This window comes from Falco biarmicus, chromosome Z (assembly GCF_023638135.1).
Source record: "Falco biarmicus isolate bFalBia1 chromosome Z, bFalBia1.pri, whole genome shotgun sequence".
Taxonomy (NCBI): Eukaryota; Metazoa; Chordata; class Aves; order Falconiformes; family Falconidae; genus Falco; species Falco biarmicus.
Genome location: NC_079311.1, coordinates 12865155 through 12880281, shown reverse-complemented (window position 1 = coordinate 12880281; position 15127 = coordinate 12865155). Strand labels below are relative to the sequence as shown.

General features: G+C 36.6%; 1 protein-coding gene across 1 annotated transcript in view; it reads right to left on the bottom strand.

Moving 5' to 3' along the window:
• The window catches only part of LOC130142708 (atrial natriuretic peptide receptor 1-like), a 41310-nt gene that overhangs the window by 22292 nt on the left and 3891 nt on the right, over positions 1-15127 (bottom strand). Inside the window, exons 2-8 of the mRNA XM_056325038.1 lie at positions 13229-13325; positions 10420-10552; positions 8036-8159; positions 5983-6087; positions 5187-5289; positions 3515-3660; positions 836-908 (exon numbers count right to left, since the gene is read on the bottom strand). Of these exons, the coding sequence (XP_056181013.1) occupies positions 836-908; positions 3515-3660; positions 5187-5289; positions 5983-6087; positions 8036-8159; positions 10420-10552; positions 13229-13325 (781 nt within the window). The remainder of the gene's footprint in view (positions 1-835; positions 909-3514; positions 3661-5186; positions 5290-5982; positions 6088-8035; positions 8160-10419; positions 10553-13228; positions 13326-15127) is intronic.

Genomic DNA, 15127 nt, shown 5'->3' with positions numbered 1-15127 from the left:
TTGATGTTGAAGTCCAAGATTGAAAGCATCTCTACTATATATTAACACAAGAATGTCTTGACATTTCTACTAGCAACACAATGATGTAACGCAGATACAGCAGACATCTTTCTAGCAATTCCTCACAAAGACAGAGAGTGTGCGTCAGCACAGAACTATCAACTTCAGCAGATTTCTACAAATTTACCCTTTCTGAAGATCTAGGCATTGTTTCCCTTCTGAATGTTAAAACAATGAACAGCAAAGCAAATAATCTATACCTATTTTAAGTGCAGCATAGTAGAGCATAGATTAACATCTGAATTTATTCTGAACACACTTAATTAGAACCAATGAAATCATATTTTATATCCAGAAGGAAAAAAAAAAAAATACAATGGCCATAATGAATTACTTTTTGCAGCAAGTCTGTCACAGATAGCATACACTGAGAGAAATTAGTATCTCATTAGGTCCGTCATTATATTTGTGCAAGTCCAGGGCAACTTAGTGAGACCAATTATACAGAATGATACATCCACTGAAGCAACTGTAATTTATTTTGTCCAAGTCCAGAGGTTATCTGTTTATTTTGGGATAGGCCTGTCTTTTTTAATTGACAAATCACCATAAAAAAGAAGGAAACTATTTAGAATAACTTTGACCTCTAAAGTTTCAATAAACAAAAAATATCAGTGATGAGCTCAGAGAGGTTACAGGGGTGAAACTACAGATCTGTCACAAATTGGTTCACTTTTAGGAAGATCCTTAAAACACAAAGATGTACTTATGATTGAACTTGTTTTCAAAATTATTAAGAAAATTGATCATAGTATCAAAATGACAAGTTACTAACCTTGTTTTATGCAGGTGAAGTCTATAATCCAGCTTTCATCCCAAAACATCTTTTGTTTCTGGTATTGAAACCACTACAAAGATAAATCAAATTCATTCCTGATGTAGCCCTACTATCTTTGAAGGAATTAAACCAGAGATTATTTTTTTCAAAGATGAAAGTTTATAAGAATCCAAACAAAATCTGATGTTTAAGTATCCAATATATACCTTATGAGTAACATGAGAACCAAGAATATTAATAAAAAGCTTAGAAGAAAACAGCATCCAATATTAAAAACTGTCCAGTCTATACCCTAGGATCTAACTACATGTCACATTTTGCATTGGCTACAAATTCTCCATTATTGTCAATACTTCTTACACATTTACATCTCAGCCTGGACATCAGACGAGTGGCTTACATCACCTTGTGCCATGGAAATGTCCTGTGCTATGTAAGTGCATGACAAGAACACACTACATCCCAACACCAAGATAAGGAGGAGTACATCTTATATCCTGTAACAGAATTAGCCACCCATCCACAAATGAGGTCATATTATGTCAAATACTCTAGCATAAAGAACATTAGATAGGAATTCTGTAGCTACTTTGAAAAGGTGGCGTCAATCTAATAGCTGATTTTCTGTAGAGATGACGTGCAAAACTAACATAGAAAGTGTAAACACATGCTTTCAAAAGAGGAGCAGAAGATTATACAGCTGTTATAGCTGCAGTCACTGCCAAAATGTCAAACCAAAGCAGCATTTTATCATCATTATACCATTTTCTAGAGTGTGGAATTTAGTATTAGGAATTATGCATCCATTGAAACAGGTAACAAAACCCCAGATAGTACACAAGGAGCATGGTATGGAGTTTCTGCCAATAGTTTAGTAGAAATTTATGACAAACATAGAGGTCACTGACTCAAAATTAGGTAATCCCATTTATTTCAAAAGGTTTCTGAGAAAAGACATCTACATTTTATCTTGCAAAGGTATGACTGAGCAAAGGCATTTTGGCTAGAAGTGACCACTAGGCTTATTACAAACAGTGGTATCAAAGGAATCCTCTCCAACAGTTGAGTGACTGAAGAAGATATTAGTTTCCCAGATGGTTGTTTTTACATGATATTAATTACTGAATCAGATAAAAGGATCTTTCTTATCTTGTTTACTCATCACCTAACTAAAACATGAAAAAAAGAAGATGCTACTGCAGAAGTTAGCAGGAATAAGTACACAGAAATGCAAGAAGAAAAAACCCCCAACTTCAAAACCTACATACAAAAAAAAATCAGAAATAATGGGTAAATATTGCTATAAGCCCTTTAGATAAACCTATGCAAGGCCAAGAAACTCCATTGCTCTTTCTAAAATGCCGATTGTTTAAAACTGTATGAACTCCTTATCTGTCCAATTACACATTTCTATCAGATCACATGGTTTTTACAGGACAGTTACTATAAACACATTGTCAAAACTGCCCTATGGATTATAAATGCTCAAATAGTTTTCAACAGTGCTTCTATTCCTAAGTCACAAAGCCACACAGAGGGGCACAGAGCAGAGAAAATCCCTAATTGTGATGCAGCCCTCCTGTAGTACCTGTTTGGTGGGCCACCAGCCTTCTGCTCATTCCCTCTCACTGCCCTTCCATACCTCAGATGCTCACTGCAACTGCAATATAAGATGGAAAGAGAAGGAACCCCCGAGGAAGTAGTGTATAAATTTACAGGCTCTATAAGCCAAACCCCCAATAAATTATGTTATGTGCATAGTCAATATAATGACTCTACAACTGCCATATTCACCCACTAAATCCTTGTTATGAGATTCAGAAATGTATTTTTTTGCAAGACGCAGACACATAAGGAATGTAGATCCTTTTCCCCCAAAGCACTGTGAGCTAATAAGCCATTATTGCATGCTCTTTATACAGACATTTTCATACAATGGTATCCCAAACTACTTCTCCCATATTCATATACTCCTCTCTCCTCACTCCTTTTTTGTTTTTTCTTCATGAGCCTGTTATAATAATTGATAACTGTTATGCAAAATTAATCACTTTGAACTGAACCAAACCAGTTCAGTTACACTAAGAAAATGAGCCTATTAAAAAACCCCAATCAAATAAAACCCAAAACAAAACAAAAAGCAGGAAAAAAAAAGAAAGATCCTCTTTCGTTATTTCTTTTGAGAATATCCTGAGTTGAAAGTTTTCCATTATAAGTTGTATTTGGACTTTGAGATTTAATGGCCTCTGGTGGAACTAATCCCTTTATGAATTTACCTAATTTATTTTTTAATTCATTTATGCCTCTGGCTTCCATAGTGTTTTGAAGCAGTGAATTTCATAACAGAGTTTTATTCTGAGTGAAAAATACTCTTATTTTATTGGCACACCCTTGTTCCCATCTTGTGAAAAACCTCTTCTTACTTTACTATTATATATCCATCCCTCTGTTACATTCTTCTTCAGTCTTCTCTCTTACAGGATGAAAATTCCAAGCCCAACGAGCTTCCCCTCATAAAGAAGCCAAAAAGGTTTTTCTCTTCCTTCTGCTTTCTTCCATAGTACACAGGTTCTGGATGCAGGAGAAAAACTATCCCTCTACTAAGAGAGAGCTCCACTCTAACCAAACCATGGAAGTAAGAAAAAGGAAACAGAAGATGAGAGAAAGAATACTTACCATGACTGCCAAAATAAAGCCAGTGCAGACTAAACAAACTGGTAAGGCAATTGCTATCCTAGCATCAGCAGACAGTGGGCATTCCCCGCAGTCTGCTGGACAGATAGAGCAGCCTTCTTCTTCCTCACAAAAGCCATCTCCACAGACTGATTAGAAAAGAAAACACGTATCAGAACACTTTAAGTTAGTGTCATCCATCCACAAGGTTGTATTCAGATTTAAACACAGGTTCCTTGAGCTGGGAAACCTCAGAGTACCAGAAAGAATAAACTTTGAAGAATCCAGAGATAGCACCCCAGCAGCTGAAAGAATAACCTGAAATTTTAAAATGATACAGGATCTCTTTGATCAGATTGAATTGTTAATGACCTCAGAGACTTTGACATGTTTGGTGTATAAATCACTTCATCACTACTCTGTTTCTCATTGTCCATCTGTTTTTTCTGAGACTTAAAGTTCCTCAAGGCAGTCATTGTCTTTTATATTCTTTGTACTTGATCCAGCCCTCGAGATCCCCAGAAGATGATGACCCTTCCTCAGCAGCAGCAGCAGACACTGGATACTACAGAATGAAACCCTGCAACCCATACTTCAAGTATTTCTTTTTCTCCAAGGTCTTATGAAAATAGACCCTTATCAGATGTGATTAAAAAAAAAAGCCCTAGAGAACAAAACTCTTTCTCCCTTGTCTTGAGTGGTGTTTCAATTTTACCTGTATGACTAAACAAATATCGTGCTCTACTTCAGCCTTCTGAGAAGAGCCGAAGGTATCATTCTGTCACTATGTAATAATTCACTGCTCAGTTGTAATTCTGCCTCAGTCGATCTATTTCCAGCATAACATCAGGATAATCACTAAGTCGCTTTCTGCCTCAGGGGTAGAGCAGCATTTTAAATTTATTTTCTAATAAATTGTAAGTTTACTGGAAAACTCAGCTGCAGCTGTCTTGAAATGAATAGCAAATTCAATAGCTAAATACTTCCATCCACACTGGAGTTGCTTTGGTTCTTTGTTTTTTCCATAACATTAGGAAATATATTCTCAAACTTCCAGAAGAGTACTGTGATGACATTCCTATTCTACCCAATATTTTTCTTCAGCTTGTGTGGTTAATTTCTTAAATAAAGTCCACTTTTAAGTTTTACATTGCTAAGAGAATTGTTATGGTTATTTCTGCTTCCCTGCATACAGCTATACCAAAGTGAATGAAAGATCGATTTCAGAGCCTTTCAGAGGACTCGAATTTTAATGTGAACAAGGGAAACAAATTGGGTTCCTATGTTTCCTATGTGCTTAAGGCTAGTGTGCTCCCCTTCAGATGAAGAGTGTCCAGATCCTCAAAACATACTAGATGGAAGAATATTTTCACATCCCCATCAACTGCAGACAAGCTTTGTAGTACCTGAAGCCACTCATCATGGTAGTTGACTTTACCTGTTTGATGAGTGGCTTCCAACTGTTCTAGGTTCAAACACAGGTTAGAAGCTCAGACACTTTTTCAGATGTTTAGTGTTATGTGAAGAAGAATTTTAGAAATAATTTTGTGTATTTTAAATGGTAAGAGGGAGTGGTAGGAGTCTCTTTTGCTCTTGGTAACCATGCATGAATGATAAAAGCATTGAGATTTGCCATCAATAAGCAATTCCCTCACATCTTCATTTTATATCATACCTATTGCAGGAAGGACTGTGGTTTTTGCTTCCAGAGCAACTTGCATTCTCCCAACTCTGATGTGTGCGATGAGAGAAGTCACACCCACGTGAACTAAAACAACCTGTCAAACAAGTGAACAAAGCAGCAAGTGTCAAAACTTCACCTGCATATAGTAGGTTATTATAAAAACAATTGCCTGATTGCGGTGTTTTGCAAAAGAATGTGTGCATTTTTTCAGAATCAGGAAGGAGGTATCCTTGGCTGGGGAGACAAACAGAAACAGGAGAGAGAATGTCTGTGGGAAAGGCAGGCCTGATTCCCCTTCTGGTGTGTGTTCTTTTCGCCAAGCAGGGTGATCAGCCTATGCATGCTGCCATGTTTGCTTCCTTGTTACTTCTGCTGGGTAGAAGCCTGCTAATGGCCATATTAACCTGTGACACATTCCAGACACATGCACATAACAATGTATGTGCAATATATTGTTAGCGTAGGCCTCAAACAGACAGATTAGGCTGTTCTCTTCTCTCCCATGCCCATTACTTCTATTACCTACCTATGCAGTAGTAGTGTGTAAAGCTGTTACTTACATGTTGTCAGTCAGGAATTCATATTATCCAGCAATATGCATCATGTACACACAGAACACTTAAAAATAAATGAAATGGGGAAGACTTACATGAACCACACTAAACTAATAGCAAGTAAGCTCTGAAGAGAGCAAACCAGGTAAAATCCTCTGGGGATATGTGTGTGTATGTGTGCGTAGGTATGTGCGTGTATATGTATGTATAAAGTCTTATATAAATATACTTACCTTGGCAGTCCAGTTTCTTTGGGTCATTTTGCCAGCTGTAGACAAGGTGTGAGTAAATATCTGGCCATCATCTGGGATCCACGGACCACATATTCCTCCTCTACCCTTTATCAGATACATTGGTTACATCAGTAAACCACAACACAACAAAAATCCTAGCTCCTCCACTTTTACTTTCTTAAAATGATTTGTGTTCTTTAACAGGAAATAAAGTTATATTCTGTAACCAAATTTACTAAAATGTCAAAGCACAATCAACATTGTTCTGCCATAAACTAAAAGATAAAATAAGAGACAAGCATTTTTTCCTATATTGAAGTAAAATCTCAAAAATATAGTTATTTTTTAAAATACATGAACCAAAATGTGGTCCCAAATTTTAACTGCAGTAATTCTAAGAAGCTAATACACTTTTCCAGGATTTTCTGTATTAGAACCAGAAACAGAATCATATCATACTTTTTATATTTTTCTAAAGGGGTTTTGTTGCGGTTTCACTTTTGATACAGAAATGAGGAAGGAAAACATCTCTTTTGTGCCTGTTTGCAGAACATTTCTTAGTAAAGATGTTAAGATGTAAACTTCCAAGCAATTGCAACCATAAAGGATTATTTTGGCTGTCTGATGATCTTGAATTTTTTTTTTCTTTGAAAGAATTAAGTCTGTCTCCTAAGTCCAGAGATTTCTTCAGGCACTTCTTTCAATGCACCGTAAGACAGACGAACTCAAAAGAAATGGGGTTCATGTTAACCAAGATATAATGTTTTAAAACACATGACACTGAAAAAAAAACCAACCAAAAAACCAAACAAACAACAAAACCTCCTCTTGAACAATGGAAAAACCTTGCTTTGAAGTATGTTTGATCTTATACAATGATACTCATGGCCTTTTGCTGTATGACAGCTGTATGACAAGAACTGAAATATTTACAGTATTACAAGGAAGCCAGATGATGCATGTTGGCTACATGCTTTCACCTTTTCCACACCTTAATGCCATGCAGAACTAATTGTGAAAGTAAGAAATAATGGAGAGGCCACCACAGTGGTGGTGGGATGTTGAAGTTATTTGCTATGGTTCCAGACAAAAGTTTTGACATGATGGTTCCAGCATGGATTCCTTTTTTAAACCGAAGTCCTGGTATCAGCTAAGGCTCCCAGGAAATCATTAATAAAACAGCTCCTTTAGAAGAGACTGCCAAGAATTAAGCCAGGGGTGTTGTGGAGGCATTAAGTGTACATGAACTAGCCACAAGACGTGTAGACTAGGCTTTTTATTATACCATCTTTGATCATGAAGAATGTGTCAGGTTGACAGAAGAGAGATCAACTAGAAAAACTGGGCAATGGTATGAAGATTATTATGCTTTATTATTATAATTATTGTTAAGGCTTACCTCACAGAGAAAAAAAAAAAAAGTGTCCCAAACTGTATTGTTAGCATCAGAACCTTAAATGTTCATTCAGAGTGGGACAGGCTTTTTTGATGAACCAAGCAGACTCATTATGATAGATACTACTTACACAATCAGTATTTGGATTCCTTTTTTTGCTCTGATCTGATACAGAAAAATCATTCCACCCTAGGACATGTGTATACAATCTTCAATCCTACAAGTGACAGACAGTGATACTCATCCCACTCAACTTCAGTAATTTAAGTATATCATTCAGAGTCCCTCTATAAGCTGAAGGACAGTACAACAATTCCAATTGACAACTCACCCTGCTTGCTTTAGAATGAAATTATCTGTCTTTCTTTCTCTATTGACTGAAACAGAGATCTGAGTCAAGTAGTCTCAAAGAGATCAAACTGGCCCCACTAAATATAAAATGAGAGATTCTGAATACTGCCTTGTCCAAAAATTCAGCTATTTCTTTGAAGCGTCAGCATCCTGTGCAAAAAATCTAAAACTGGCAAATTTTCCCGCAGTGATTTTAGTGAACTGTAGACTTGGTCTAATTGTAATTACAGAAAGACGTCATAAGCTTGTACCTCATTATTACAACTATGTCTAACCCAGCACATGATGCTGTACCATTATACTAACCATGAAGGCCAGAGGACAGGAGTGAATGTTGGCATGGTAGACACAGCAGTTCTCCCCATTTGCATCTTTCCAGCTGGCAGGGCATTCATGCTCCTCACAGAATTCCTTTGCAGCAGTAGCATTGCTAGACGAGCAGCAAAGAGAGAAAATTGTTATTCCTCATTCCCCAAAACTGCAACAAGCACAAGAGCCTATTCTTCATCCTGCACACAAAAATCAGTAGCAAAAACACATTCAGTGGAATAAACACTGTTACACCACATCTTTCTCTTTTATTTTGCTTTTGGCTGAAGCACTCCTAGAGCAATGAAGACTGTTTTCAACCCGACAACTGTCTACTGCCATGTGGTAGGGACTTCCGGCAAATTCTATGCCACAAGCAAGTACCAGCCTTCATTTCTTTCCCCAGACTGACTTCATGACCAGATGGGATTACTTGACACTGCTATATCTGACACAGAAGATGCAATTACTCTACTTCCACCACCAGAAACACATGCCCCTGGCCACTTTAATTCTCAGTGTTTTTAATTATGCAACTTCATCTATACATGTGATTCATACATATCATTCAGCTCCAGCCTTTGCTCCACAACCCAAAACACCAAGGAAAAAGGCAATTATTGACAATAATATCAGATATAAATCCCCAAATGAAAAATTTAGAGCAGAAAGTGGACCTTATGCATAATGTTTTGCAAAACAAGGTGGGCCGTTTGAAAGTTCATCCCTGAAAGATTAATGTAGTTACCTGCAAATGTGCGATGCAACACTTCCTCCCACTGTTTCCTCAGTTACACTTTCAGCTGCTTATCATCCTAATAAATCTGGCTTCAAAATAAAAACATTTTCCACAAACATGCTTTACTCAGTAGATACAGCCAGACTTAGTTGTAGGGTTTAAGTTTACATGTTATGCACTTTTGATGGGTCTCTATAAAACAGTGCCAGAACACCAGGATTTATTTTTGAGTTTGTATTTAATGAGAGAAGAACTAGCCAGTAATGAGTAGATTTAGGACTGAAGGCTGTATTACAAGAACTAAACACAAATATCATTTGGGATCAGGTTGACATAGATTGACATGGCCAGATTTACAAAGGCATAGACACACTTGAAATCTGAGATAAGCAAATTTGTCAGTTCCTAAGGCACCTAAACAGATAAAGTATTAATTCACATATTTGTCTTTATGGCTACTTTTTAAAATTTATCCTGTATTCTCTTTTTTTTATTCATATCTTCATCATGGTTTTACCCAATTATGCTGATGCCCATATATTGACTTGCCAGGCTCAGCCATATTTGGGTCAACCACTAAACTTAAGAGTCTTCTAGTTAAAATGAGGTGCAAATTTAATCCCTTTGAAAAGTTGTAGCCTAGATTTCTCTCTTTTTAAATATTTGTCATCTGTCTTTATGTGCAAGATATGTATATGTACACAAAGAACAGAGTTTTCCAAATTCTTTACTGATTCAAGGGAGTAGGTCTCCCTGGAATGACTAGAAAACCAGATTCATCTCCAAGCAGTGAAAAAACCTGCTCTATGTTGAAGTCCTTGGAAATAATATAAGTCATAAATTTCGGAAAATGTGATAAACAAATTTTGCAAAACTGTAATCTGTACACCTGGTCAAAATACAGTATCAACCTTTTGCTATGTGAACACTCAGACTGGCAGAGGAAAATGTGAGATTTTCTGCAAACAGCTCTTACACTAACCAAGTACAGCACAAAAAGTGGGGAAAACCAAGTGCTGCCTCTGTCCCAGACATTGCTGTATATGGATGGAGAATTGCTATGTACAGACAAAAGTGTAAAATCAGGATGTATTAGCCTTTTAATTGTACACATAAATATTCTGTATTTAACCTCTGCTGTCTACAGTCACCAACTCAATCTCTGAGTTGATATATAAACTTTGGACTGATTTAAATCCCATGGAAATCAAAAGAAAATTCATTACTGAATTCAGTAGATTCAGGGTTGGGCCAGCCTCTTTTTCATATCCATGTTGTGCACTTAAAATACACTTATGATTAAAAGGAGTATAAGACACAGTTAGTGTTGGTCTGATGCTTAAACTTCAGTTGCAAAATCCATGTGTAGAGAAGTCAAGAAGTGATATTCAGAGTTGCACTGAGACAGTAATGCAGATACAGGATGATGACCATGTGGGCAAGTGTGCCATGATGGCTGCTCTGAGGGCAAAGTCATTGCAGAGGGAAAATATCAGGGCAAAAAGAGCTGCAGGAGACCTCAAGAGATGCAAGAAACTAGGAAGGAGCCCCAGAGTGTGTGTTCCAATTATGTTACTGAAAATGTACGCATAGAATCCTTACATACTCATGACCATGAAGGCATTTTTATAGAAGGTAATACCTGTGAGAAAGGATTTGATTTTGCACTGCATACTGATAAAAGCTGTCTGAAGCAAAGACTGCATAGGTCACATTGAAGAATTCCCCGCTCACAGCTGTTTCTGGAGGTCTTTGCACCCATGCCATCTCCAAGCCTAGAAACAACACAATCATGAGCTAACATATTTGCTCTACTTTTCTACTTTACAAATGCATACAAATGTAAAACTTTATAGTGATTTTCATCTATTGTTTCATTGCTTTTTATAAGCCCAAAACAGTTATTCATTTTAATGGTTTTACAGTTATACATAAATGCACATTAATTGATCATTTCTGACACTCACTTAGAAAAGAACAAGCTAATGGAGAAAAAGACAAAAAAATCTCGTTACTTTATCTGAAGTAACTTTGCTCCCAGCATAATGCAGTGCTGCTTCCCCTGGCAGATTTGCTTGCCACTTTGATCAGTCAATAAAGATTTCTATTCATTCTTGGCTGCTTTCACTGAGGCACACCTCATTATGGAAGCATAGACAACACACATGAAATTCAGTCAAAACCCTTAGCCTCATGAGACATAAATTATATATACTGATAATTATATATTTAAGAAAGCATTTTCTTTTTATAAAACTGTATCACATCTAGAACAGAGGACAGTGGAAGAAGAGCTCCCCAATCATCTGTCATTTTCCATTTCAACACTCTTACTGGGAAAGATGATTTATCCCATTCATCTCTCTTGTCTCTGGGACACCATATTACCTACCTTGAGCCTGAGAATGAAATTAAATAGGAGATGGGAGAAGTTTTTAATCCATATTCTTAAACACTATCAAAATCATTCCACTCCATTCACCTACCTCTTTCTGTACTGTTGGATGAAGGTTTTAATGAAGGCTTAATTTGCATACCTTCAAATTATTTACATCACACAAGTGTGTAACTTTCAGTTTGTCAAAAAGTGTTAAATACCTTCTGCAGAGAATGGGCAAACCTGCCTTTCAAAAAAATCCTCACTTTGTGCTGTTGTTAAATTTTAAACTTTTTTCTTACTCTGGAGTTGTTTTTACAAGTGTATTCTTCACTTGCACTGTTAGTGAAGGTACTATTTCTTCTCTAAACATAAATCGGTTTCAGATCTATAGAAGTAAATTGTAAAATAACCTCTTGATTTCACAGCTCTTTTGAAAACTAAACACTCTTTATAAATGCTAACACTATGAGAAAAACTCATACAACACAAAAATTTACATAAAAATGCTAGTGTGATTTGCATTAAAAGGTAAGAGAGCTGAGCTTCAGAGAATGTGTAAGAATGAAGGCAAAGGTCAGCATACATTTCAGTTAAATTACTTTCTATTTGCCTTTAAAGGTTTCACAAAGATAAAAAGCCCTCTTCTTTCAATGATAGATATCCCACATCTAAATGCTTTGAAGATCTTGTGTTAAATCCACAGCAATGAGGCTACAGTATATGCTTCTTACTTTGCTTTTAAGAAAGCCCAGATGACAGGGAAAAACTACAGAGAAAGGCAGGACAGAGGTTGGAGTTCATTGTAAAACTGGTTGCAAAGGGTATATGTTAATTAAGCAACCTACTCATATTAGTTTTCCTTGTACTTAGTTTGCACTTTTATTATTAGTAAGAATAGCTTTAAACAAGTCATCTGTTCTGATGAATAGTTGAAGCAACAGTAAATTTATACAGGGATAAAAATCTTAGCTGACAATTATTTAGATTGTCTTTGAATTTCACTGTTTCAACACAACTCTTGGAAAATGTTTAATTGAGCTCAGAGTGTGACCCAGCAGTAAATGTTCTGGAGTGTTTTATCAGTATTATTTTCTCAGGTGTCCTTGCTTTTTCTAAAAACCTTGTCGAAACATATTGCCTCGGATCTTATATTTTACAACATAAACAAAAGTGTTGATTGATGCCACCTACTTATCAATTACAAAGTCACAAAATCACAGATTAGTTGCAATTGGAAGGCACCACTGGAAACCATTTGGTCCAGCCTTGTGTTGTTCAAGGCAGGGTCACCCAAAGCAGGTTGCTCTAGATTTTGTCTAGTTGGGTTTTGAAAATCTCCAAGGATGGAAGAACCACAGCCTTTCTGGGTAACCTGTTTTACTGTTTGATCACCCTTACAGTACAGAATGATTTTCTTTTGTTTAAATTTAATTTCCTATATTTCAGTCCCTCTGTAATTATTTTTCAATCTCAAACAATCAATTTCCAACATAAAAATTATTCTATTATTTGTTATCTCATTATGTAAATTGATTTCTGAAACGGAGTGGACTAAATGGTTAAAGATCTCAGATTTTTTTTAAGTACTCATGAAACACAGTTTTGACAAGGTGGAAAAGCATGACATGTAGAATCAATGATTTTGCTTAATGGCTGGAGGGTTTAAACAGTCCACTTTTGAACTGACACTACAAAATTTCAGCAATGACTCAACAGAATTTGCTGCAATGCAGAACTGCCTGCCTGCTTTGTTTGGATTAAGTTGCATTTGTTTTTCTAATGAGAAATAAAATGGTTTTGGTTTCTTTCTGGGGGAAGGGATTCAGCTTTTGCTACTACTTTTTCTTTTGGAACCAATGAATATTAGACAAATAATTGCTCTGAAGTATCTTTTGTTTGTTTTCTTTAACTTATTTCTCTATGAAGACAGGTTGTCACTGATTCAGATGCTTTCCACCATGCATAACATTCATTATGAGTTAGTTATTATTCTGAGTACTGCAGTTTTGGGTTTTCAACCGTTCCCCAAGCAAGAGATTAACTTTTTTGAACAGCTTAAGGACTCACTCACCTCCACAGTCCATCATATTATACTCATCTGGTTTTTCCAGGGGCCAACAGTCATAGTCTTTGTTATCTAAATCATGCCACCCCTCCACCAATATCCCCTGCCAGAAAAAAAGCATATGAATAGACTCAAAAAAAAACCCCAAAAACCAACAGTATGGGAACAGGGAAAGGATGAGTTTCATCTCCAAAGTTTTTATGTCTTCTAAAGAAGTCAAATGAAATGCAGAAACACAGCCTGGCATATTTCACTCTTTTCTACTTCTAGAGCAAAAACTGACAGCTTCCTAGGGGTATGCAAACTCAATCAGTATATTATCTTGATTTATCCAGAAATTTTCTATGAAACAATGAGGGAACCTAAGAATCTTTCAGTTGCAGAAGGTTTTCTCTACAAAGAGTGAGTGGTTCTAGGACCATATTCAGGGAGACATTTTATTTAAGCAGGTTTTTTGCTTGCTTTTGAAATGGCATGCGTGCAAACACACACAACACACTCAAAACTGCTCAGTTTCTTTTAATCTTTTACACCTAAACTCTTTGAGTAAGTCTTTTTTGTTATACCATTAATAACACAATACAACGGTTAATTATATAAATGTTAAACTATATAATTACAGATATTAAGATCACATAAGCCTATTACAGGAAGGATACAGCATCATAATAGCATACAGATTGAATTGCATCAGTAGCAGAATAAAATTATACATATATATATTACACATTATAATATATATATAAATAATGTATTAAAATATATACTCTAGCATATATATGAACGGAACAGAGTATGTCATGATAATGCACCCTGGTCTTATTCCACTTCCAGTGAAAGGTAATAGTTTCTATTAATATAATATGCTATCACTTTTCCTTATATTATTAGAGGTTAATCATCTACTGTATTATACAATTACTTATCACAGTACTCATGGAAAAAGATAGAATTATACAATGGATTTTTCCAAAATAGTTTTCTATTACTTTTATTTTCTAAATTACTAAAGTAACATTCAACAATCACCTGGTATAAATAGCTGTCTCGCTGCAGTAAGCCATATACATTTTGTTCAGTATGCACAGACCACTGGAATAAGTTCTGGTAAGCAGATCTATATAGTTTACCTACCAATAAACTGAGGAGGCTTCGGAGCCCTAAAGCTGGTGTTTTGACAGCTCTCATGTTCTCTAACATGCACCCAGCTCACCAGGTGTCAGAGCTGCTTCTGCTGGTGCTGTTGCTACTGAACTTGATGCCCTTACCTAAGAAGGGAGGTTGCTAGGCAAACTGATGCTGGCGACTCCAGCTGCTGCAGCTGTTCCGCCGCCTCCTTCCCTCTTCTCCACTACGCCACTACTTGGTGCAAGGTGGAAACACCTTCTGCACCTCCGCTGAACTGCTCTGAAAAATCAACACTTTACCTAGGGCAGCTCCACTGTCAGACCTTTGAAGTTTGTGCTCCTCAGCTCAAAGCTGGGAAAGCAATGGGAGGATTTTATTTTAGTGTCTTGTCAAACTTCTCCAGCATCTGACCCTCAGCAGATGAATTGATACTGTGGAAATAAAAACAGAGACACAGCTGGGCCGGGGGGGGGAGATATCTAAACTATATATAAACTCCAAGGCAAGAAAAGGTTATCTGTGTAAGACTAGAGGTTGCATTAGGTGATCTCCTGAGTTTCCTTCCAACCTGAATTGTATTAGACACTACGACTTCAATTCCTCAGTCCTCGGAGCTGTAGGACAGCTTTTACCTGAGAACTGTCCTACTACAAACACAGGTGAAACAGACCTCTGCCCAGCCATGCCTGTATGATAAAGACGTAGATGTGTCCATGACTATTGCTGTTTGCTGAAGTCACTGCCAACACAAAACCTCAGCTGTGATTCAGCTCTCCT